General features: G+C 38.2%; 1 protein-coding gene across 2 annotated transcripts in view; it reads left to right on the top strand.

Moving 5' to 3' along the window:
- The window catches only part of LOC131431260 (lachesin), a 534,183-nt gene that overhangs the window by 433,405 nt on the left and 76,188 nt on the right, over positions 1 to 24,590 (top strand). For both annotated transcript variants that reach the window (XM_058596868.1, XM_058596866.1), the window contains exon 9: positions 11,986 to 12,123. In XM_058596868.1, coding sequence (XP_058452851.1) covers positions 11,986 to 12,123 — 138 coding nt within the window. The remainder of the gene's footprint in view (positions 1 to 11,985; positions 12,124 to 24,590) is intronic.

Genomic DNA, 24,590 nt, shown 5'->3' with positions numbered 1-24,590 from the left:
GTAATCAACGTTTTACACGGCCGTGTCCCACCTTGACCACAAATGATGTAAGATGGAATTGCCTTACGTAGTTGCATACGCACAACTCGCACGCCAATCCGGATGCCGGGGAAAAATTCCGTTATACTTCCCTTTCGATGGAAAGGATTTCACCGTACTGCGAAATATTCTCACGAACGAACTTATCGGTGGCCTGCGGGGGAAGGTCATGCGCGCGTACTTCTATGGTATTGTCCACCATGTGCACAGGAATTTTGTATTTAATGTTGTCACACTCAACGCTGTGCACCTCGTTGTTAACCGAAGCGAATGCAAGTGCAGCGCTTTCACGTTTAAACGTAATGTACACACAGTTAGACGCCTTGTTGAATTGAATTTCACTTACATTATTAGCGTCTAGATGCATTCGTTCTTTAAGTAATTTCATTTGCTGCTGGTATAACTTTGCAACGCTTGAAATCTATACAAATTGAATTCGGTCTTGCAGGCCAAGTTACAGGCTTTGTTAAATCGTATTTGACCATTCCGTACACTCTATTGTTCACTGTACTGTATTGCCTTTGTTTCTGTTGTTTCGACCGTATATGATTTGCGACCGTAAATGATTTTCGACTGTGTCGGGTGAGATGCGAGCACGAACTGAACTAATTTATTGCTTTCGTTTGCTCCGCGTTTCAGAATGCACAGAACCAATCAACTAGTACGTACGGTTATAGATTTTCGGAAGTATGGAAAAAGTATGTCTGATTTATTCGTATTGACGTCATCCAGTTATGTGTCTGACATGACCCACCCAGCAGAAAATTGCGGGCTTGTGTGAGGAACAATTCAGAAATGTCCAGAATGGAAATAATATGACATTAATTTCAATAACTTACTTGTCAAACCCGTCTCGGAAATACAAATTGTATAGCAATTTGAAAGAATATCCACAAAAAAAAATAAAAGAATTCTAATATTTTAATTATTGATATCCACTCTCCAAGCCTAAACAAAGAGTGTCTATGATTCCTTAAGAAAACCCACGAAAAAGGGTAAAATATTATAATACTTTTATACTTCTGATATATGATATGCACTTTACGAACTAGATATTTTTAGTGAGCTTCTTACAAGCCAGTTTTAATTCCGTATAAAAACAACTTATTAGAATATGACTCAGTTTTTTTTTCTAAATTGATACATAGTTGGAATCAGCTAGGTGAAGTACTGTCATTATGCCAGAGGTTTTGATCTGTAGCCGATTATGAAATATTTCGCAATGCACGAGAAAGTTAATTATCATAGAACTTTGATTATAAATTGAATGAATAAATTGACCACACCATACACAGTCAAATAAAAATACTCATGGTTTATAAAAATACATACATAGTTAGTGTCTGTCTCACTCACATGTCGTAAGCCACTGAAAATATTCCGTATTTCTATGTGTCGGGTTCGCACGATACGCTTTGTGCGATGATTCGTTCAAGTCATGCGTTTGGAACTTTTGCGCGCCTTGTTTTAGCACTGAATTTCACCTTAATGTTCGTTCATACAAAATATTTTAGAAAACTTCAATTTTGTGTTGGCTGTGGTTATCTCATACTACTGTAAATTTAATTATAAATTGCTAACCATGTTTTCGATGGTATAGAGAAAAAAAATATGCTGCTGCGTGAATACAAAACGAGATTTTTTTCGATTAAGTTCTATTCATTCTTGTATCGTGTCAAATTTTGAATAGGCGCAACATAGTAAAGTAAGTCGTATTTACGACAAAATAAAATCATGTAGGGTCCTCTGTCAACAAACCAAGAAAACCGTTAAAAATAAAATAACTAGCACAATTACAAGCACAAAAATTCATTTATTTAATTCCTCACGTGTTGTAGAAAGTATTAGATTCACAGATAGAAATATTTACATCTATTTTCATATTTGGAGCAGTGAATTGAATATAATGTTACTCCTCAGGTCTTTACTTTTCCCTATATCTTAAAAGCAAAACTAAGCGTAAATTCAAATATGTTGTATAATTCATTGAAAAATCAAGGCATTCTTATTTACTTTTACATCGATGATGGTTTTCAATCAAATTGTTAATTCAATTGATGTCTATTTCAAAGTATGATTGAATTACATGTCGTATAATTTTCAAACTTTTTTTTTCAAATTTTTTAAGCCAAAAATGACTGGTTTTGGTTTGAAAAAAAAAAAAACTTGTACGGTTCGGGTTCGGTTTCAACAACTTGGATTAAGAGATGGTCGAGTTTCAAGATTTCGAATTCGAGACCCGATCCTAAAACGAATTGCACGGTTTCGAGTCAACTTCGGGCTTGAAAAAAAACTCGAGAACTGGTCAGGTTCGGGTTTAAGAAATAAGAAGGAGGGAAATACAAATACCAGATTCGAAGGCTACGAAAAAAAAAATTCGGATACGGAGCGGGCACGGGTTGACATTTTTACTTATAATTGGGTACAAGTCGGGATCGAGTTCAAGAATTCGCATAACAAACCAGCTAGCTGGGCCAGTTATCCGTCAAGCCTTTATGTGTTTCTGTGGTTCAATCGATTAGCGTACATATTTCGTGATCTAATGATTATTGATTCAAGTTCCAGTCACTAGGTTGTTCACAACACTATTTCTGTCGTGAATACGTCTTACTTAACTATGGAAGGCGTTTTCAAAATTTAACATCTGAGAGAGTAATAAGTTTTTAATCATGAATATATCTTGTTGTATCTAACATATCAATCTAATTTTTGCTACATAGCATCGGAAATGTGATCAGCAATTTACGATAAAATTGTCAGTTGTATGACATAACCATGAATAATACAAATTTAAAGTTTTCTTAAATGTGTGGTAATTGCTATCAACAAGCATAAAAAGAATAAAATCATGACGCCAGTTTACATTACTCGTGCCTGCTTGTCACGACGAAAGTTTTAAGGTAGAATTTTCAGTACCAAAGATTCAGTTTCTGAAGATAATTACAGTTCGCATTACCTAATTCTGTTCCAAATACAGAATTTAGTTCCAGACTCTAACATTCAGTAACGTATTTCTCAGATACCAAGCAAATGGTACACCTTTTCAACATGTCAGTCAGAACAGTCGCTCTACTATCTAAATTTCCAGCTGACTGCGTAAAATCCAGGCTTCTTGATAACAGTTGAGATATAGCTTGGCTTGAGTATTTTTTCCAGCATTTTATTTTAATTTTCCTTCTTTTAGTATGGAACCTCTCGTCAATAAACTGAGATTATTTCATGATTCGAAATCTTACTACCGTCCGCCACTAATGAACGAATACCGTCAAAATTTGAATACACCTTTGAATGCCTCTTGTAACTGATATACCCAAAAACCAATTATTTTCAACCATTTCGTTTAATCGAATGCTGAATTTAATCGATTCTCTGACGTAAATTGCTACTCTACCGGTATGTCTTGAATGCGATAAGCAATAAGCAACAGCGTAACCAGGAATACCCAGCTGATCGAATGCACTGGAATCAACTATATGTGTTTCTGATAGCATAACTAACAAGGGCCTTCTATCCTCCACAAGATGCCGCATTGCGACAACGTTAGTAGACAAACCGGCTATATTCAAATACAAAATTTCCGATACTGGCTCTACGAACGTTCCGAAACAGAGCTCTGGACCTGAACCAACCGGAATGATGCATGTTACGAACGACGATCAAACAGCACCAGGGATCGAAAGGGTCACTCGGACGACACGCAGTAGGAGATAAACTTATCATAAGTAGTACCAACACGCACAAATTGAATTGCGATCAACAAATGTCATGCACTGAATTTGATTACACATACACATTCTATATTACACACAGTTAGAACGCAGAACAGGCGGTAATAAAATCTGCTGAATTATATATTAAATTAAAATTGTTGGACAGTGGACAATTGATTAGAAATGGACTAGAAATGTAAGTTAAGCATTAGATGATACCAGAATAATTGAAATAATTGAAAATTCACAAATATATTTGCAGCTTAAAAGCTTACTCATGCTCGAAAAGCAAACACGAGTTATGCTACAAAGAAGTCCGAAATAGACCATTTGGTTGCTGCCCCAACAATAATCTTTTAAGATTTCTATCGAGAAATCACCCGCATGTTAAGAAATCAACAACATGCCAAACTCCAAGGAAAAACCTGGTTTTGGTCTGCGGAAAACGTGCCAAGGCTTATGTACGGTCAACCCTAACCTCAATCTAAGAACAAGTTCGGAAAGTGCGGCTAATAATGCGGGTGCAAATAATTTTCGTCCTAGATCGGAACCAAATGTTGCAGGTTCTAGACGACTAGTTCTCGGGCTCGGCGAGCTGCTCTTGATCTTCAGCGTCTTGAGGAAGAAAGGCGCTTGGAAAAGGAATATCTTGCAAAAAAGTACGATCTACTGCAGATTCAGCTCGAGCGGGAAACAGACGAAAACAGTGACATAACTCATCGATCATCTTCTGGCAGTAAGCAGAGAACACAGGACTGGGTTGATAGCCTGGTAGTCCCGACATTAAGTAACATCACCGAATCTCTTCAGATTCCCGTGGGTACTCAGTCCCGGACCGGCGCTATTCCGAAGACAGTTCCAGTGTCATTAGCGGCTGATTTGCATGTAGTCGTTACTAAAGATGTTCAATTAAGAAACACTCGCAATAATCGGACGGGCTCAAAACCGATTCCATCCATAATGAACAATGTTTGTGGTTATGATCAGCAACGTGTATATGAAGATGTTACGATGTCAAGTGCTACAGTGTGTAGCGGAGCGGTAAGTGTTTTAAACGCTACATCACCGATCAATGAAATTTCATCGGAATTAGTGAACCTCTCTATTTCAACTACTCGGACACCGGATGACTTGATGGAGCAGTTTGTCGAACTTCAGCAACGAATGAACGGTTTACAACAACAATTAGCAGCTACCGGTAGTCAGCAAATTCGACAAACCCTGTTTGCAGATTCTGATCCGGTACGATCGTCGACATTGTCCTATAAGTTTCCAGTGAGTAACAAGAACGTGAAAGTTACCAGTTCGGTAAGTCAAATATGCTCCAACACTACTACTACTATAGCAAACCAAATAAACGTTACGAGCCTGCCATGGCCTTCAAATCAATTTGACACATTTACTAAAACGCCTTCTAGTACCACCGTGCCTCGTTCGACCCCCCAAATTCTACCATTCATGCCAACTTATATTAGTACACCCCAATCTCGTTTCATCCCACCCTCTGTACACACCGTATCATCATATTTATCGCCTATTGTATCGCCAATGATTCCAACGTCTGCTTCCACCTCTACTGCCATATCTGCTGTCGCCGCCGATATACTTCCGCGGCAATTGTTTTGTGGACCTAACTCACAACAACTCGCTGCCAGACAAGTTGTGCCCAGAGAGCTGCCTGCTTTCTCCGGTGATCCTGTCGAGTGGCCATTGTTTCTGAGCTGTTACCAAAACTCAACGGAAATGTGCGGATATTCGCAGGGTGAGAATCTCATGCGGTTGCAACGCTGCCTAAAAGGGAATGCATTGGAAGCAGTTAGAAGCTATCTGATGCAACCATCGTCGGTACAGCTGATCATCGATACATTGAGGACATTGTATGGTCGCCCAGAGCTTATCATAAACTCATTGCTTACAAAAGTTCGTGCTACACCATGCCCTAAACCTGAACGGTTGGAAACGTTGGTTACTTTCGGGTTAGCATGTAAAAATTTCTGCAGTCATCTTCAGGCTGCAGGTCTTCATGATCACTTGTCGAACCCCTTGCTGTTACAGGAGTTGGTGAACAAGCTTCCAGCCACGATTAAACTCAATTGGGCGATCTTCAAACGTCAGCATGACACAGTCGATCTTACCACATTCGGTTGTTATATGGAACAAATAGTGATAGCAGCGAGTGAGGTAACATTTCCTAACGAGACAGAAGGAAGCCGCATCAATCAGATAGAGAGACAAAAATTAAATGGAAAGCTGTACGTGAATGCTCACACCTCTGAGAGTTGTTTATCAAAGGACCATCACAAGTTAGAAGGCAAAGAGAATAAACCCAAACCTTGCGTAGTATGTCAGAGCGAGGGACACAGGATAAAGGATTGCCCTGCCTTTCATAAAATGCGTCTGGTTGACCGTTGGAGTTTTGTTGAAAATCGAATGCTATGTCGGCGCTGCTTGTTTTTCCACGGAAAGTTCCCCTGTAAGGCAAAAACTTGTGGTGAAAATGGATGTAACGATCGGCATCACAAGTTACTTCACCCTGGTAAACCACAATCGACATCAACAATTGTTCGCACGCAGGCTACCAATACAATAACGATTCATCGGCAGCTGCAGCAAACGGCCATGTTCCGTATCATTCCAGTGTTCTTGCATGGAAATGGCAAATCAATTCAGACATATGCCTTTCTCGACGACGGCTCAGCTAAGACGTTGGTCGATTCAGCGATTGCAGAAGTTCTTGGAGTGAGTGGCGGTGTTCATCCACTCTGCTTACAATGGACAAGTGGTATTGAGCGAACGGAAGAGAATTCCCAATTAATACGGCTTGAGATATCAGGAGTAAACAATGCAAATAAGTACACTATAAATGATATTCATACTGTCAAAAATCTGAACCTTCCTGATCAATCATTACACTACGGCAATCTTTGTAAACAGTTTCCACATCTACGAGGCTTACCAGTGCAAAGCTACGAAGATGCTGTTCCATCAATTCTGATTGGTTTGGACAACTCGTTTTTGATGGCATCGCGTAAAATCAAAGAAGGAACTAGAGGTAATCCAATAGCTTCCAAAACAAGACTGGGTTGGACAGTTTATGGAACAAAGCCCACGGGAATCGAGTCTCCGGTTCACCGTCTGTTACATATCAAAGCTCGTTCGTCCGAGCAAGAGCTTCATGAACTAGTTCAAGAATTTTTCGCAATGGAAAGTGTGGGCATTACATCAAAGGTCATTGAAAGTGACGACGATCGCCGCGCTCGAATGATTCTCGAGAGCACTACTGTTCGAACTGCGTCAGGCAAATTTCAAACCGGGTTATTATGGAAATACGATCGTGTAGAATTTCTAAACAGCAGACCAATGGCGGAAAAAAGATTACTCAGTCTGGAACGCCGATTAGCATTGAAGCCGGACTTGTATGACAATGTTAGACATCAGCTGAGCGAGTATCAAAAAAAAGGGTTACGCTCACAAAGTAGATCAGCAGGAATTGGCTAGTTTCGACCCTAAAAGGACCTGGTATCTACCTCTCAATGTGGTTTCTAATCCCAGAAAGCCAAATAAAGTTCGATTGGTATGGGATGCTGCTGCAAAGGTTCAAGGTCAGTCGTTCAATTCGGCCCTATTGGCGGTTCCGGATCTTATGACACCACTCCCAAAGGTTTTGTGTCCATTCCGACAGTTCGAGGTGGCCATCAGCGCGGATATCTGTGAGATGTTCCACCAGATTTTCATTCGTCCGGAGGATCGATCCGCTCAGTTATTCCTATGGCGAGACGATCCATGTACAGATTTCGACGTTTTCGCAATGGATGTGGCTACCTTTGGTTCCACCTGTTCACCGTCCGCAGCTCAATTTGTGAAAAATCGAAATGCCGAAGAATTCGCTGAGCAATATCCACTTGCATCGGAAGCAATCATCAAACACCATTATGTGGATGATTTTTTGTACAGTGCGCATACTGAGGAGGAGGTGATACGATTAGCGTTACAAGTGAAGCTGGTGCACTCGAAAGCGGGTTTCAATATCCGTAATTGGTTATCGAATTCGCCAAATGTTTCTGTACGGGTCGGGGAACAGCAAGCAGAGCCTTCTGTAAAGTTCGTTGATAAATCAACAGTATATGAAAGAGTCCTTGGCATGATATGGAAACCGGAATCAGATGTTTTCGTATTTCAAGGTGTGTTTCGGCAAGAGATACAAAATTTGTTATGTAATGAAGTTGTACCGACAAAAAGAGAAGTTCTTCGCGTTGTTATGAGTATCTTCGATCCAATTGGACTGGTAGCTGTTTTTGTCGTGCATGGGAAACTGCTTGTACAGCAAATCTGGCGAAACGGGTTAAGCTGGGATGAGCACATAAGGGATCAAATGCTTCTCCAGTGGAAACGGTGGATTAAGTTGCTACAAGAGCTTGAGCAAGTGCAAATAACGCGATGTTATTTTCCCGGCTACACTCCAAAAGACTACAGCTCCTTGGAATTGCATATTTTTGTCGATGCCAGCGAGGAAGCCATGGCTGCCGTAGCATATTTTCGCATTATTGAAGGTTCGAATGTTCGTTGCTCCTTGGTATCAGCAAAGACAAAGGTGGCTCCAATAAAACCACTATCCATTCCGAAGCTTGAACTGTCGGCGGCCGTGCTCGGCGCGAGACTCTCCAAGTCTGTCATTGAAAATCACACACTTCCGATAACTCGCCATGTTTTTTGGACTGATTCTAGGACCTGTCTCTCTTGGTTGCGCTCAGATCCTAAAAAATACCGCCAGTTCGTCGCATTCAGAGTAACAGAGATTCTCGAGCTTACTCAGATAGATAAATGGCGCTGGCTCCCATCCCGTTTGAACGTCGCAGATGAAGCAACCAAGTGGGGTAAGGAACCCAATGTGAACATTGAGAGCCGTTGGTTCCAAGCTCCTGCGTTTTTGTATCGGCAGCCCGACCATTGGCCCAAGCATACAGCTAAAACGGTTGATACTACGGAAGAGTTACGTCCGATGCATCTGCATCATCACATCGTCAAACAGCAACTAATACAGTTCGAACGATTTTCGAAGTGGGAGCGCTTAGTTCGAGCCGTCGCATATATACATAGATTTATCCAAATACTCCGTTGCCGAATTGGTAAGAAGAAACCGTCAAATCCGGAATGGCTGAACCAGGATGAGTTAAAGAAAGCAGAGACTACAATTTGGCGGTTGATTCAACACGAAACATACGGAGACGAAATTGTTGTGCTGACTAAGAATCGAGAACTGCCCACTGAAAAGCATTCAAGAATCGGAAGGTCTAGTAAAATCGCTAAGCTTTCCCCCTTTTTGGATGATCAAGACACCCTGCGCATGGATGGCAGGATCGCCAATGCTCAACAGGTTGCATTCGACTTTAAGTTCCCTATAATCCTTCCGAAAGGACATGGCGGAACAAGGCTGCTTGCGGATTGGTATCATCGTCAGTACAAGCACGGTAATTCAGAGACAGCAGTGAACGAGATGCGCCAAAAGTTTTATATTTCGGAAATGAGAGTCGTAATCAAACAAGCCAGCAAGCAGTGCCAGTGGTGCAAGATCTACAAGGTTATCCCAGAGATTCCCAGAATGGCTCCTTTGCCTCGAGCAAGAACATCATCGCACGTTCGACCGTTCACATATGTAGGTGTGGACTATTTCGGACCTTTACTGGTTAAGCAAGGCAGAAGCGAAATAAAGCGTTGGGTAGCACTTTTTACGTGCCTGACTATACGCGCAGTGCACCTAGAAGTGGTTCATAATCTGACAACAGAGTCCTGTAAAATGGCGGTTAGACGGTTCATCGCACGAAGGGGGGCGCCAATGGAAATATATAGCGACCGAGGGACAAATTTTATCGGGGCTAGTCGCGATCTCAAAGAAGAACTACAACGAATCAACACCAACTTAGCTGGAACTTTCACTAATGCAAACACTCAATGGCGTTTTAATCCTCCTTCTACACCACACATGGGGGGGGTCTTGGGAACGCATGGTACGGTCCGTCAAAGGTGCTTTGGCGTCGCTATCTGTCGTACGCAAACCGAATGATGAGACACTTCAAACGTTGCTTATAGAAGCGGAGTCCATGGTAAATTCTCGACCGCTCACGTATCTTCCAATTGAATCGGAAGAACAAGAAGCGCTCACTCCAAACTGTTTTTTGATGTTGAGTACCAGTGGAGTGAACCAACCAGCTAGAGAGCAAACTGATACCAACAAGTTAGCCCATTGCAATTGGACACTATGCCAGCAGTTGCTGGATCAGTTCTGGAGTCGCTGGATTAAAGAATATCTGCCGACCAACACTAAGCGGACGAAATGGTTCAAAGATGGCAAATCGATACAGGTGGGTAACTTGGTAGTAGTAGTGGAGGATCGGGTTCGAAACGGCTGGCTGAGAGGACGAGTGGTACGAGTATATCCAGGACGTGATGGCCGAGTGAGGAAAGCTGCAGTGATGACAACCAATGCAGGAGTATTAGATCGGTCGGTAGCGAAGCTAGCAGTTCTAGAAGTAGGAGGTACAGCCGAAGTTGACTTCAAGCAATACGGGTCGGGGAATGTTACGAACGACGATCAAACAGCACCAGGGATCGAAAGGGTCACTCGGATGACACGCAGTAGGAGATAAACTTATCATAAGTAGTACCAACACGCACAAATTGAATTGCGATCAACAAATGTCATGCACTGAATTTGATTACACATACACATTCTATATTACACACAGTTAGAACGCAGAACAGGCGGTAATAAAATCTGCTGAATTATATATTAAATTAAAATTGTTGGACAGTGGACAATTGATTAGAAATGGACTAGAAATGTAAGTTAAGCATTAGATGATACCAGAATAATTGAAATAATTGAAAATTCACAAATATATTTGCAGCTTAAAAGCTTACTCATGCTCGAAAAGCAAACACGAGTTATGCTACAAAGAAGTCCGAAATAGACCATTTGGTTGCTGCCCCAACAATGCATTTGCTTTACATCCTGCTCAACTCAACTGCGCAGGCTAGAATGAACGAAATGTATCAAGTGTTAAACTTTTATACCTACCCAGGTTCAAGAAAGGTGTCTTTCTTCTTTAATACTCGGTGATACCAATCATATAAGAAAACTTTAATTTTGGTTTAAGGGGCGGGTAGGGTCTAACACATTTGAAAAATCATTTATTTTTTCTTTATATTTTCTTATAGTAAAACATTTCAAGCATATTCTGTGAAATTTTCTAGCCTTTCGGAACAAAACTCAGCCAGTTACTGCAAGTTCGACTGACTTAAAAACCTGACAAAATATTCTTGAAATGGTTCATTATAACAAATTATCAAATAAAACATATGATTGTTTGAAATTGTTAGACCCTACGGGCTCCCTTGAGTAACAAATTGTTTCCATTGATTTCATAGACAAAAAACTTTAGGCGCGTTTTTCTCGTAAGCAGGTTTTCAAAGTCCGTGTCCATCGTCATTCATAAACTACTGCACCAATTTTTATAAAATTTTGCACACATTTTCTACATATAGAAAACCAGACCCCAAAGTTTTCCTTTTTGTTGTTCGTTACTTTGGGAAGGTTTTATAGCTACAAAATGGTGATTTTTTCGTGAAAAATCTTTGTTTTCACTTTGAACACAACCACAAACACCAAAAATTCAAAAAATTAAAATAAAAAATCAAACAGAAACGTTGGGGTCTAGAAAAACTTCTACTCTAACTACACTGCTTTGATTTGTTGACTTCTGATTAGTCTGTGCTGAGATACAGTGCACATCGCAAATCATGATTTTCAAGAAGCGTTCTCAAAAATACCTCTTCACCGACTTATTTCTCAATATTTTGAGTTTAGTTTTTTGGACGATAGTTCTGAAAAAAAAAATCGCAAAAATGATGATTTTTTTAATCAATTATACTCTACCCCCTTGAGCAGTTTACAATTTTTCGTCAGATACTGTCGATCTTTTGGTTGCTGGTGCTGCTTGCGAAGAAACAACATTTTTTGGTTAAAAAAATTCGATTGAGTAAACTTTTTCGCATTCTAGGTATCATAAATGCTATAATACTAGCTCATGACACTAATGACAAGAAATGTGCTAACATAACAACTTTAGAAACTATATTAAAGTAAATTTCAAACCTAACGGTGCAGGATAATCGAATTCCAAAAGTAATTCAAGTCATTCCCAAAACAACACCGCTAACAATCATTCCTTCCTTGCAGTTCCCCCGATGCTGTCGATCCCGAACCAGCTGGAAGGTGCCTACCTCGGGCAGGACGTCATCCTCGAGTGCCACACGGAGGCATATCCGGCGTCCATCAACTACTGGACGACGGAGCGGGGCGATATGATCATTTCCGGTAAGTTGTCGGCCAAACTTTTCCCATCAGCCCGAAGCGCAAACAGCAATTTAGCTAACAAATCGAGAATCCGGTTCAATAAATTAGGACGAAACTCAAACGCCCGGTCTGTGCGCGGGGGCTTTCCGTCATTCTGTCTCCGGTTTCGGTTGTTGTAATCGGTAGAGCCAACACCACCGAAACCAGGAGGGATCAGAGGAATTGGCATGGTTCAGTTGCCGATAAGGTGTCACTCATTTCACACCAATCAAGCAGCAATCAATGGAACTTAACTCAATCTAGTGAATTAGTTACAAGTGAGCAGACCGACGGACGAGATGTGAAAGAAAATCGAGTCCAAAGTTGATTCAGTGCCAAATTGGCATCCTTTTCGGAAAAGTCTGCGGTGAAAAGTAACCAACAAAAAACGAGTGGGCGGGGGAGAATGACATAGTAAATAAATCACTGGCGATGGCTTTGAAGTGTTCTTTTTTTTGTGTCGTTCAGGATGGGAGCTCGGTTATCGTCAATGTCGTTTAATTGAATTGAGTTTCGTCGCCCAATTCTACTGTGTTCATCATTGAAAAATTTGCAGTCGAAACTTTACTGATTCCATAAGTCATGTTTACTTACATCAAGTGTCGTGAAACGTTAAATACCTTTCAACTGCACTTGCACACGATAAGCGGATTCCGCATCAGAGGGGAGAACATTTTCCTGCAATAAACAGCATATCTTTCACCACTCGTCATTCGCCCGATGCCACATGTTGGATCGGAACGAATGATGAGACTCCTTCCTGCCAGATTCCATCATGAACGAGCGGAAGTAAATTGACTAACCGACGGACGACGATGATGACGACGAGTGCCGCCGTGTTGATAGAGGACATCAAAGACTAGACTGCTAGGCCTGTTTACCGAAAACCCTTCCCATGATTCCGGGCCATTATATTGTGACGTTCGGCTACTTGTGGCTGCTGTCAAGTAATCCGATAAATGCTGGCCAATGGATTAGCGGAAAAATCGCCCGAGGTTGTTATCGATAATAGTCAACTGGCAGACGCGAACATTATAGTCGTTCATTGTCGCGGCTTTTCATTAACACACACACACGAGCGCGGTCCGAAATAGTCCTGGTGCTTGGTTACCGATTGAAATGTTCCCGCTGTGCCCAAATCTGTCGGCTTGTGAGGTCACAGGAAATGCACGGCTTTGCCCAACATCAAAGGACATTGCATGAGACAGCCTGCATGTGTGAGACGTAGGAAAACAACTCGAACAATGTGGATCGATCCATTTGACGAGAGTGGACAGTTATTTGGTTTATTTACGTGATTGCAGGGAAATGGAATTGCAACTTTGTTACGGAACAAACGGAATCCATGGCAACAATAAGCTAAGCGTTAACAGGAATGCAATTTTGTACCAAATTGGATTGATTTGGAATTGATTCTGATTCTAAACCCGAAACGTGTTGCTAATTAAAAAGCACTCTGAACATTGTTGGCGATTGTTAGAATTGTTGCCTTTGAAAAGTGTAATTACTGTAATCTCTTGTGTTCTGGATAGATATTACTTGATTCAGAAAAAAATATACGAAATACGTAACTGTCCCGAATATGAGAGATACTATCAGAATTAGAAATTTTCGGATTTCTGCTTCACAAATCATTCTACTGAGACTCTCAGGTAAAGAACTATATGATATTGAAAGTTAAGAAAAGTACCTTCGTCGACCATTCATTGCCAACTGTTGCAGCTGGAACACCATCACGTAGGCCGTCTTATCCAGTCAACTATTTTAAAAGTCTTTCTGTTGTCGTTTTCGCTTTTGAAAACTGAAACTGACACAGGGTAGTTTCATGAAACAAACTCTTTTCATAAAACTGTGTTAGTTTGGCACTTAGCAACGGGATTTGAGCAAACCTGTTATAAAAACGTGGTTCGAAACTGACTCTAATTTTCAGTTCAAAAACGTTGAAACTAGCTTCAAACAAACGGTTCGACAATAGTTAGGGTGGACACTGTGTTAGGCTAGACATCAAGCGAAAACGACATGTGATTTGAAAGTTTTCCCGAAACTCTAAAACTCATGAAAATGTGAACATTTAAAGTTTTTTGGTTTGGAGTGAAAACATATACACTAGAGTCTTTTTTTGCGTGGGTTTCCGAAGTTACGCAGTTTTCATATTTTGTCTTAGGAATGCATGAAACGTCGAGATCTGGTGTAATCTTCTAAGACATTTGGCATCAAATAATTTTTTTCCATTTTGCGATTTCTAAAATTCTCTAAGTACCGAAGTCGATTAAAAAAGGCGGGTGGGTAATGTCAGAGACATAACTGGATGTAGTGATACGAAAACAACTGACATGTTCCTTAACACTTCCGAATATCAATTAGTTGATCAATTGTATAAATTATGCAAGCATTCACCTTTTTCACATTTTTCGCAAAAACAAAGAAGATTTCACTTGATACTGATTTCACACAGCGAAAAGTGCACAAATCTAACCGAACTGTTCTTGATTTGCACTAAACTGAGGATATTTTCTTTCGATTTGTGAGCAACAAATCCTAATATATCTTTAGAAAATTTTTAGAGCCATTAGAACGGCTGATTTGGTGTGATGTTCCCCACCGTTGTCCTCTTTTAGTTGTTTTACCTATTTTTATATATATATAAAAAATAGGTATAGAATTCGCTCAAACTTTCGAAAAATTTTCCGAGGCCCGGAGGGCCGAATGACATATACCAATCGATTCAGCTCGACGAACTGAGCAAATGTCCGTGTGTGTGTGTGTCTGTATGTGTGTTGTCAACTAAGAGGTCGAGATCTCAGAGATGGCTGGACCGATTTTGATCAAACTAGTCGCAAATGAAAGGTCTCCCCGTCACCCAAAACGCTATTGAATGGTTTTGAGATCGGATGTTTACTTTTTGAGTTATTCGAAGTTTTATGTCAAAATTTTCAGTTTTTTGACAGTATCTGTCACAATTGACCTTGAAAACAGAATATATTTCCAGACTTAGATTCCGCACGATAATACCTATCCAACAAGCCATAGATTGTTAAAATCCGTCCATTTTTAACGGAGATATCGAAATTTTTGTGTAAACGACTTTTCCCCATATTCCAGCAGTAGGAGTTTTGAGCGCTGTATGACAAAGAAATGTTTGGGAGCAACAGAAAACACGATTTTTATACTGTGACATACAATTGTTTCTAAGTACCAAAAATACTGTGTACAGCATCCTTTTTCAGAACAATTTGCCTCGGACCGATTTTAGCACGGCTCGTTTTTGGCAACATAATCGTTCGAATATGACATATATAAACCAGATGATGGCAGATTTTTTTTTAATCATATTGTTTTAAACTACTTACAGCAATAAATGCGGGAAGAACATAACATCCACATACCATTCGAATCAGTTCGTCGAGATCAGCAAATGCGTGTGTGACAAATAATTTCACTCAATTTTCTCTGAAAATTTCTTTTCTACAAACTCAGATTCATACGAAAATTCGTATGCTCCCAAACAAAGTTCCAGAATTATGTTTGGTTCCGACCTCTGGTTCCGGAACTACAGGATGATATATGAAACGAAATCAAAATTGTGTAACTCATTCTTCTCGTAGATGGCTGAACCGATCTAAGATTCAAATGAAAAGTTGCAAGATTCTATAAAACATCTTGCTCTTCAGTCAGATCCAACTTCCAGTTTTGGAGATACAGGGTGATTGGTATAAAAATGTCTATTCCACATAAATTAATCAGGTTTATCGGGTTAGCAGATTTGGATAGTCGATAAAAAATATTAACTTTTTTCAGTTTTAGTGGTACACCCAAACCTCCTTTTACGAACCTTATATATGTATGTATGTATGCTTACACACTCACTCGTCTGCATATATGTGTATATATTTATACATATAAATGATCGCTTTTACTTCACCAATATTTATATGTATTAAGAAATACAAATATTTGCACACATGTGTGCGTACATTAATACAAATATACATATATAAGTTACGTAAATGGAGGTTTGGGTGTATTCAGTTGTCGATTCAGAAGGCACCTAAAAATTTAATTCGTTTTATGATTTCTCAAAGATGTCTTCACTGATTTTCAAATATTTTGAAACAAATGTAAACTATACAGCTACTCAGGTGAATTTATGTGACTTCGACCATACCGATTTTAAAATTCCGGTTCCAGTACAAAATCGTTTCTCAAAGCTCAATCGTTTTCTCAAATAAAGCCAAATCGAATTTCAGAAAAAAATCAAATTAAAATAAACTTACAGTCCCACACAAAATTAATTAATTTTATTCAATGCTGACTTCCGATACTGGAATTACAGGAGGATGAATTTTTAAAATTCAAACCGATATAGAAGATGATAATCCCGAAAAGCTTGAAAGTTGGACTCAAAACTGTTGTAATTTATTCGTCATATGGCCATACGAATCGGTTTGGGTTATGCTGGTTCCTGAATACCGGCTCTGGAAGTACCTTAAATTACCGTAAACTCTAAAGTGGAACTTACATATCATGGCATATTTAATTGATTATCACAGTTCTAGATTTAAATTCGATCCTATTTGCAGTTTCGACATTACAGAGTAATGAGTGATTAAAATCTCAAATTGTCGCTTAAAACGACGGTCATTAAAATAATGTCGTGAAAACTTAAACACCGAAGAATATTCATGCAAAAAACACATGCGGATTGATAAAAAAAGGTATCATCTCACTGCTAGGTGGATTAATCACGTTTTTTCACCAATGAAAACGACTAGCAGTTGTGACGTAATCGCTCTTGTCGGAAGCGAAACTAGTTTTGCTAACGACACACAATACATCTGCTCGCAGTGGCGATAGAATTCAAACTGATCCAATTTTTGTTGAGAGGTTTGTTTTTACCTGAATTCGTTTGTAGTTTTTTCAATAATGGGGGGTCCTCACGGCTATAAAAATAACAGCATATAGAATTTTAATTTCGATTATTTCATTTCGGATTTGCATTTCATTGAAAGAAACTATCCGGATGCTGTACGGGATTCATTCCTGCCTATCAGAAGGACCAAATTGTGGAACTCATTACGATATTAAACACTGTTCGGAACATTTTCTCGAACGATTTGTTGTACAGCAGCAGATATTTTGTTCTCTTCTTCAGAATGCGTTCTGATTGGCTGGTGTTGACATGGGTCAAATGAGACAGGTTTTTCAATAGTGTACTGTTGAAATACCTCAATGCTTTTTCTATACACGTTTAAGTTGAAAAATTTCGATTCTATTGGTAGTTAGATTTTATAAATCCTTTCACAGATCACTGAGCTATGCGCTTTAAAAATACGAGAAAGGCAAACGTGCCTTATGAATTATCCTCTTTGATACTCGTTTATAACAAACATTTCAGAAGAGTTTAATTTTGAATTATTTAAGATTATGTTGCACAACTGAATATTTTATCATGAAATTGTGATCATATTTCCGATGGCATGTAGCTAAAATTATGTTGATTCGTTAGATACAACAAGAGATATTCATGATCAAAAACTTATCACTCTCTCAGAGGGTAAATTTTGAAAAGGCACCCCATAGTAAAGTAAGTCGTATTCACGACAAAACTTTTTGTTTGTTTTGGATTTCACTAGATCTGGACTTTTCATGCATTTCTAAGACAGTTGGCATCAAACAAATGTTTTTCTTTAGTTTTGCGTTTTTAAGCGGATTTCCGAAGTTACGCGGTTTTCTTGCGCGGTTCTTGTTTACGCGGTACGTGTCCATCGCGTAAAAAGAGACCTCAGTGTATTGGAGACGTCAAATTAATGCGAAACTCACAGAAAAGATGTTTTTTTTAAAGACACCTTCAGAGGCAGGACTCGAACCTGCGTTCTTATGCAATCCGTGCATACGCATTTATCATGTCCGCCATATTTGATGTTTATTTCTTCACGTTTCGACTTCGACTAATCAGTGCTTAAAGTAGCTAAAAATTAACTGCTCTTTCCGACTAGCGGTTCAAATTAAACAACTAAGCAGAAGTAATATTAGTCTTTTATTGTAATATTGCCATCGACTAAACACTTCACCATTTGTACTATCAAATAACTGAATTGTTTTAATAGAAACCATATGCAGCGCTCTCACTTGCAGCGCATATTTGAAGCAGGAAGTTGAATACAAAATTACTTCACTGTTCTTTATTTTTCAACATACATAAATAGCAAAACTAAGCGGTAATATAAATATACAGTCATACTTACTGATAAATTAATGCGTTCCAATTTAGTTTCACATCAAAGGTGGTATAAAATCGAATTTTCGATTCAACTGATATCCAATTCATAGTACTATTTATTTACAAGTCATGATTTTTTACTGTGTATGGCTGAATTCTTAGGAACGTAATTCATTAAATTGAAGAAATTTTACAAATATGATTCAGTATTTCAAGATGGGGTGTGAACTTACTCAACAGTTAAAAAGAAGTCTCAGAAGACGTAAATTTTAACGATTGTTTACGGGTGCTGGTAATCGTATGGGTGATCAATGAAAAAGATTTAAATCCAGATTTTTATAAAAATTAAGCTGTAATCCTGGAATCAAAGCAAATGATAATTAAGAGAACGTAAAGGGAAAATTCTTACATAGGAGCAAGTAAAATTGTTGGAATTTAATGAGCGCTAAAGGAATACATTTTCAATCACTACATCATGCACCAAAGCTACACAAATGCCTGATTACATTTTTTTTATCATCTCCTACTAAACTCCTTCCAATGAACCTAACAATAGTCGTTTTAGTACAGGTTTTTCCTAAGAAAGTGGTAGAAAAGCAATCTATATGTTGTTAGCTTATTTACACAGTTTAAAAGGGTTACTTCGTACCTTAAGCTTTCCGAAAAATATATGTAATTGCATTTTGGTCTGCGACCCTGCTTCCTACGAGTAGTTAAAGTAATATAAATAATAAAAGTTAAAAAATACAAAGTCGCAACAACACCTATGTTTTTATGCACCAGACGCTTCAAAATAAATTATCTAGACATTGCACTATGGTCTGAAGCGGGAAATTAGCGTGACAAAAATGTTTTCACTATTAAATATTAGTGTTTTGTAGTTGTTATCTTCACAAAAGTTGTTTGTAATCAAATGGCGCTCCTTTTGATGAAAAAAGTTACTAGGGTGGTCCTCATTTAGATTGAAATCAGAAATCTAACTTTCCTAATTGAATTCAAAAATGATTTTGTTGTACAATAAAGTTGTAGGAAATTTTATTGCGAGCAACTTTGTTGAAAAAAGCACCTCTCTAGCTCGTCACTTGATCGAGTTACATCAATTTTCCCCAGTAAAAGTAGAGTGGCTCCAGAAAAAAACACTTATTTTATTCTAACTTTTTTGTGAAACGTTCCACCGAAAACCGTGCCAGAACGATAAAAACGTATCCTATGCGGTTCCTGAAAGGTCATAATATAAGTGAAAATTTAAGAGAAAATTGGAAGGGTGTTATTTTTTTTAACTTAATTAAATAAGTTTTAAAAATACCCTTAAAAAATCAAAAACATTGCATAACTCTTAAACGCCTTAACGTATCAACATACTTTCTTGAGCAAAATAATAGTATCAGATCAGTTCTACAAATGATCATTTTTATCGATCTGGCATCTAATGAATATTGATATTTGAAGGTGGACTAGTTTTTGACAAAAAAAAAACAATCATAACTTTTCACTGGTACCTCATATAAAAAAGCTTGGATTGGCAAAATTGTGCGCAATGATTAGTTCAATAACTCTTTCAAAGACAACTTTTCGGTGGAACATTTCACAAAAAAGTTAGAATAAAAAAAGTGATTTTTCTGGAGCCACCCTACTTTTACTAGGGAAAATTGATGTAATTCGATCAAATGAAGAGCTAGAGAGGTGCTTTTTTCAACAATGTTTCTCGCAATAAAATTTCCTACAACTTTGTTTTACTACAAAATCATTTTTGAGTTCAATTAAGAAAGTTAGATTTCAGATTTCAATCTAAATGAGGACCTCCCTAGTAACTTTTTTCATCAAAAGGAGCGCTTTTTGATTACAAACAACTTTTGTGAAGACACCAACTACAAAACACTAATATTTAATAGTGAAAACATTTTTGTCACGCTAATTTCCCGTTTCGGACCACTGTGCATTGTGAGTGTAGATTTTTGATACATGCTTTTGGAGGAGAAATATTTAATGAACAAGTTGGAATACGCCGTTTCAAGTCGAAAGACGGCGTATTCAGCTATGCAATTCTACCTTCAGAAAAAAGATTTTCCCGACCGCTAATGTCAATGAATCATTCTGAAATTTTCACAGAATAATCTAAACCAATTTTCTGAGAGATTGTCAGTTGGGTTTTTAGATATTCGTCACCGTTTCTTAGAAAATTAGATTTGAAGCGTGAAAATAGCCTTAAAACACACTAACCTCATCCCTGAGGGGAAAATAGTTTGTTGAAATGAACTTTATCAGGCTTTGCACATTTTTTACTGTGAGGTATATTTTAGTGACAAAGTTCTCCGATGAAATTATGTGTATCGGATTAACGGTTTAGCAGCTAGACAATTACGTTCACGTTTTCATCGACTCAAACCACTGTGCACTGGTCAAATGGGAAGGTTTCGGTGGAAGACGAGTAAAAACGTGCTTAATCCACCTAGCAGTGAGACGATACCTTATTTTATCAATCAGCATTTGCTCTCTAAAAACGGTATTCAGAGACCAACAGAATCAAAAATAGTTCGTATGTCCATGAATTATTATGATAAATAAATTGAAATAGTTTTAAGTCCAACTTTGAAGATTTTTTGGTATCGTCATCTTCTTTGACGGTTTGAATTATAAAAACTCATCACCCTGTTATTTCCAAATTGGAAGTCGGAATCGGATATAATTCACCAATTTTGTATGGGACCATTAGTTATTTTAATTTGAATTTTTGTTTATTAAATTGGCCATTAATAAACATTGGCCCTTTTGACCTTTTTTTAGCTTCTCTATTCCAGATACTTTCGGAAACGGAATTCGGAAATCGGTGTTGCCGAAGTCATTTAAATTCACCTAATGGATTGTGAACCATTTCATTAAATTCGAAATTTTTGAAAATCAGTGTAGTCATCATAGAAAAATCGTAGTACGTTTTTCATAAAATTTTTGGGTTATTAAAAAACAAGCAGTTTTCATGGGACCTTAGGACCTTTCATTAGAATATTAAATGGACGAAATCGGTTCAGGCATCTATTATCAAAATGAGTGACATTATTTTAATTTCATTACATATATCATCGTGTAGTTCCGGAACCCGAAGTCGGATCCAAAGGAAATTCAGAAACCTTATATGGGATCATAGGACTGTTCATATGAGTCTAAATTTGTAGAAATCAGATAGTCCATCTCCGAAAAATTAATGAAAGTACCTTATGATAAAAAAAGAACCGGAATTTTCATTTTAAAATTCCCGCGCTTGTCCAATCGGTAAACTTTTATTCTCTCATGGTTGGCAACACTTTTATACACATTCTGTCAAATTTTGACGCATATCGTACGATAAGTTTTTGTTTGGCGTCTATACAAAGAAGTTGAAAAATTTTCGTGTGGCGATTTTTATAATGGATGAAAATTTAGAACAACGGTTCGCCTTCGAAGCGCCATTCGGTCGATTGTGCGGTTTCGACGTCATATTCATAGATCCACACCTCATCACCAGTTATGATGCATTCGATGAATGTGGGGTCACTATCTGCGTTGGAAATCATCTCTTTGGCCACATCAACACGACGCTGTTTTTGAATGAAATTCAGCTTTTTTGGCACCAGCCGAGAAGCGACACGTTGCAAACAGTTAAAATGTGTTCGGCTGATCCATAAGAGATGCCCAACAACACATCGGTACAGAACGATTTTGCAACACGATTTGCTACCCCGATTCAATGTTTTCTTCAGTTACAGATGTTGTTGGGTGGCCAGGGATCTCATCATGATCCTTGTGCGACCACCTTTGAAGCGTTTATACCACTCGTATGCCTGTGTTTTTCCTAGACATGATTCACCAAAGGCCTTTTCTAACATTTTCAACGTTTCGGAACACTTAAATCCATTTGCAACACAAAATTTGATGCACGTACTTTGTTCTAAGTTTTCATCCATTATAAAAATCGCCACACGAAGTTTTTTCAACTTCTTTGTATAGACGCCAAAGAAAAACTAATCGTACTATGTTGGATAGCTATCACCGTGCTTACCTAAGTCTATATTTTGTTTTTTTCAAGATCAATTGTGACAGATATGGTCAAAACACTGAAAATTTTAACATAAAACTTCGTATAACTCAAAAAGTTAACATCCGATTTCAAAATAATTCAGTAGTGTGACGGGAAAACTTTTCATTTGCGAGTGATTTGTTAAAAGTCGGCCCAGTCATCTCTGAGATCTCGACCTCTTTTTTTACAAAACACACACACACGCACGGACATTTGCTCAGTTCGCCGAGCTGATTTGATTGGTATATGACACTCGGCCCTTCTAATCTCGAATAACTTTTTTACCTTTTTATATATATATATATAAAAAATTGGTTCGGATTCGCTCAAACTTTCGAAAAAATTTCCGAGGCCCGGAGGGCCGAATGTCATATACCAATCGATTCAGCTCGACGAACTGAGCAAATGTCTGTGTGTGTGTGTGTGTGTGTGTGTGTGTCTGTATGTGTGTTGTCAACTAAGAGGTCGAGTTCTCAGAAATGGCTGGACCGATTTTGATCAAACTAGTCGCAAATGAAAGGTCTCCCCGTCACCCAGAACGCTATTGAATGGTTTTGAGATCGGATGTTTACTTTTTGAGTTATACGAAGTTTTATGACAAAATTTTCAGTTTTTTGACAGTATCTGCCACAATGGACCTTGAAAACAGAATATGTTTCCAGACTTAGATTTCGCTCGGTAATACCTATCCAACAAGCCATAGATTGTTAAAATCCGTCCATTTTTAACGGAGATATCGATATTTTTGAATAAGCCTTATTCCAGTAGAAGGAATTTTGAGCGCTGTATGAAAAAGCAAGGCTTGGGAGCAACATGAAACACGATTTTTTATACTGTTACATATAATTGTTTCTAAATACCAAAAATACTGTGTACAGCATCCTTTTTTATGACAATTTGCCTCGGACCAATTTTAGCACGGTTCATTTTTGGCAACATAATCTTTCGAATATGGCATATGTAAACCAGATGATACCAGCATTATCGAGTTGGAAGTATTTCCATAATTATATTGATTTAAACTATTTACAGCAATAAATGCTGGAAGAACATGACTTCCATATACCATACGACTCAGTTCGTCGAGATCAGCAAATGCGTGTGTGACAAATAATTTCACTCAATTTTCTCGAAGATGGTTAAACCGTTTTCTACAAACTCAGATTCATATGAAAAGTCGTATACTCAAACAAGGTTCCTGATTTACGTTTGGATCCGACTTCTGATTGCGGAACCACAGGATGATATGTGAAACGAAATTAAAATAATGCAATTAATTTTTCTCGTAGATGGCTGAACCGATCTAAGATTCAAATGAAATCTAAGAATCATCTATGATTCAAATGAGAGGTCTTAAAATCCTATAAAACCTCTTACTTTTTAGTCAGATCCGACTTCTGGTTTAGAAAATGCAGGGTGATTAGTATAAAAATGTCCATTTCACATAAATTGATCGGGTGCAGATTTGGATAGTCGATTACCAAATAAATTTATATTAGTTTGAACGGTATTCGTTTTTGGATTCGGAATGTACCCCCAAATTTTAATTCGCACTACAATTTCTCAAAGATGTCTACACACTGCTCAGGTGAATTTAACTGATTTCGGCTACACCGATTTTAGAATTCCGGTTCCAGTATCGAATCGATTCTCAAAGCTCAATCATTTTCTCAAAAAAGACCAAATCGAACTTCAAAAACAAATATTACAAAATTGGTGAATTTTATCCGATTCTGGAATTACAGATGATGAGTTTATAAATTTCATGTAAATTGTTTGGCGTAATAATTTATGGCCATTCGAATCATTTTGGGCTATGCTAATTCCTGAATACCGGCTCTGGAAGTACCATAAATAATGACGGAAAACTCTAAAGTGGAACTTACTTCGATATCTCATGAAATGTTCAATCGATTGTCGCACGCTAAGATTGAAATTCGATATGTTTTGCAGTTTCGGCATTACAGGGTAATGAGTGATTAAAATCTCAATTTGCCGTTTAAAACGACGATAATTAAAATAATGTCATGAGAACTAAAACACCTAAGAATATCCATGCAAAAACACATGCGTATTGATAAAAAAAGGTATTATCTCACTGCGAGGTGGATTAATCACGTTTTTATGTTAATAAAAAAGGTAAAAATCGTGTTCTCTTTGTTAGGCCCGGGACTTTTC

This window comes from Malaya genurostris, chromosome 2 (genome assembly GCF_030247185.1).
Source record: "Malaya genurostris strain Urasoe2022 chromosome 2, Malgen_1.1, whole genome shotgun sequence".
In the NCBI taxonomy this organism is placed as follows: Eukaryota; Metazoa; Arthropoda; class Insecta; order Diptera; family Culicidae; genus Malaya; species Malaya genurostris.
This window is presented reverse-complemented; position numbering and strand designations above follow the sequence as displayed.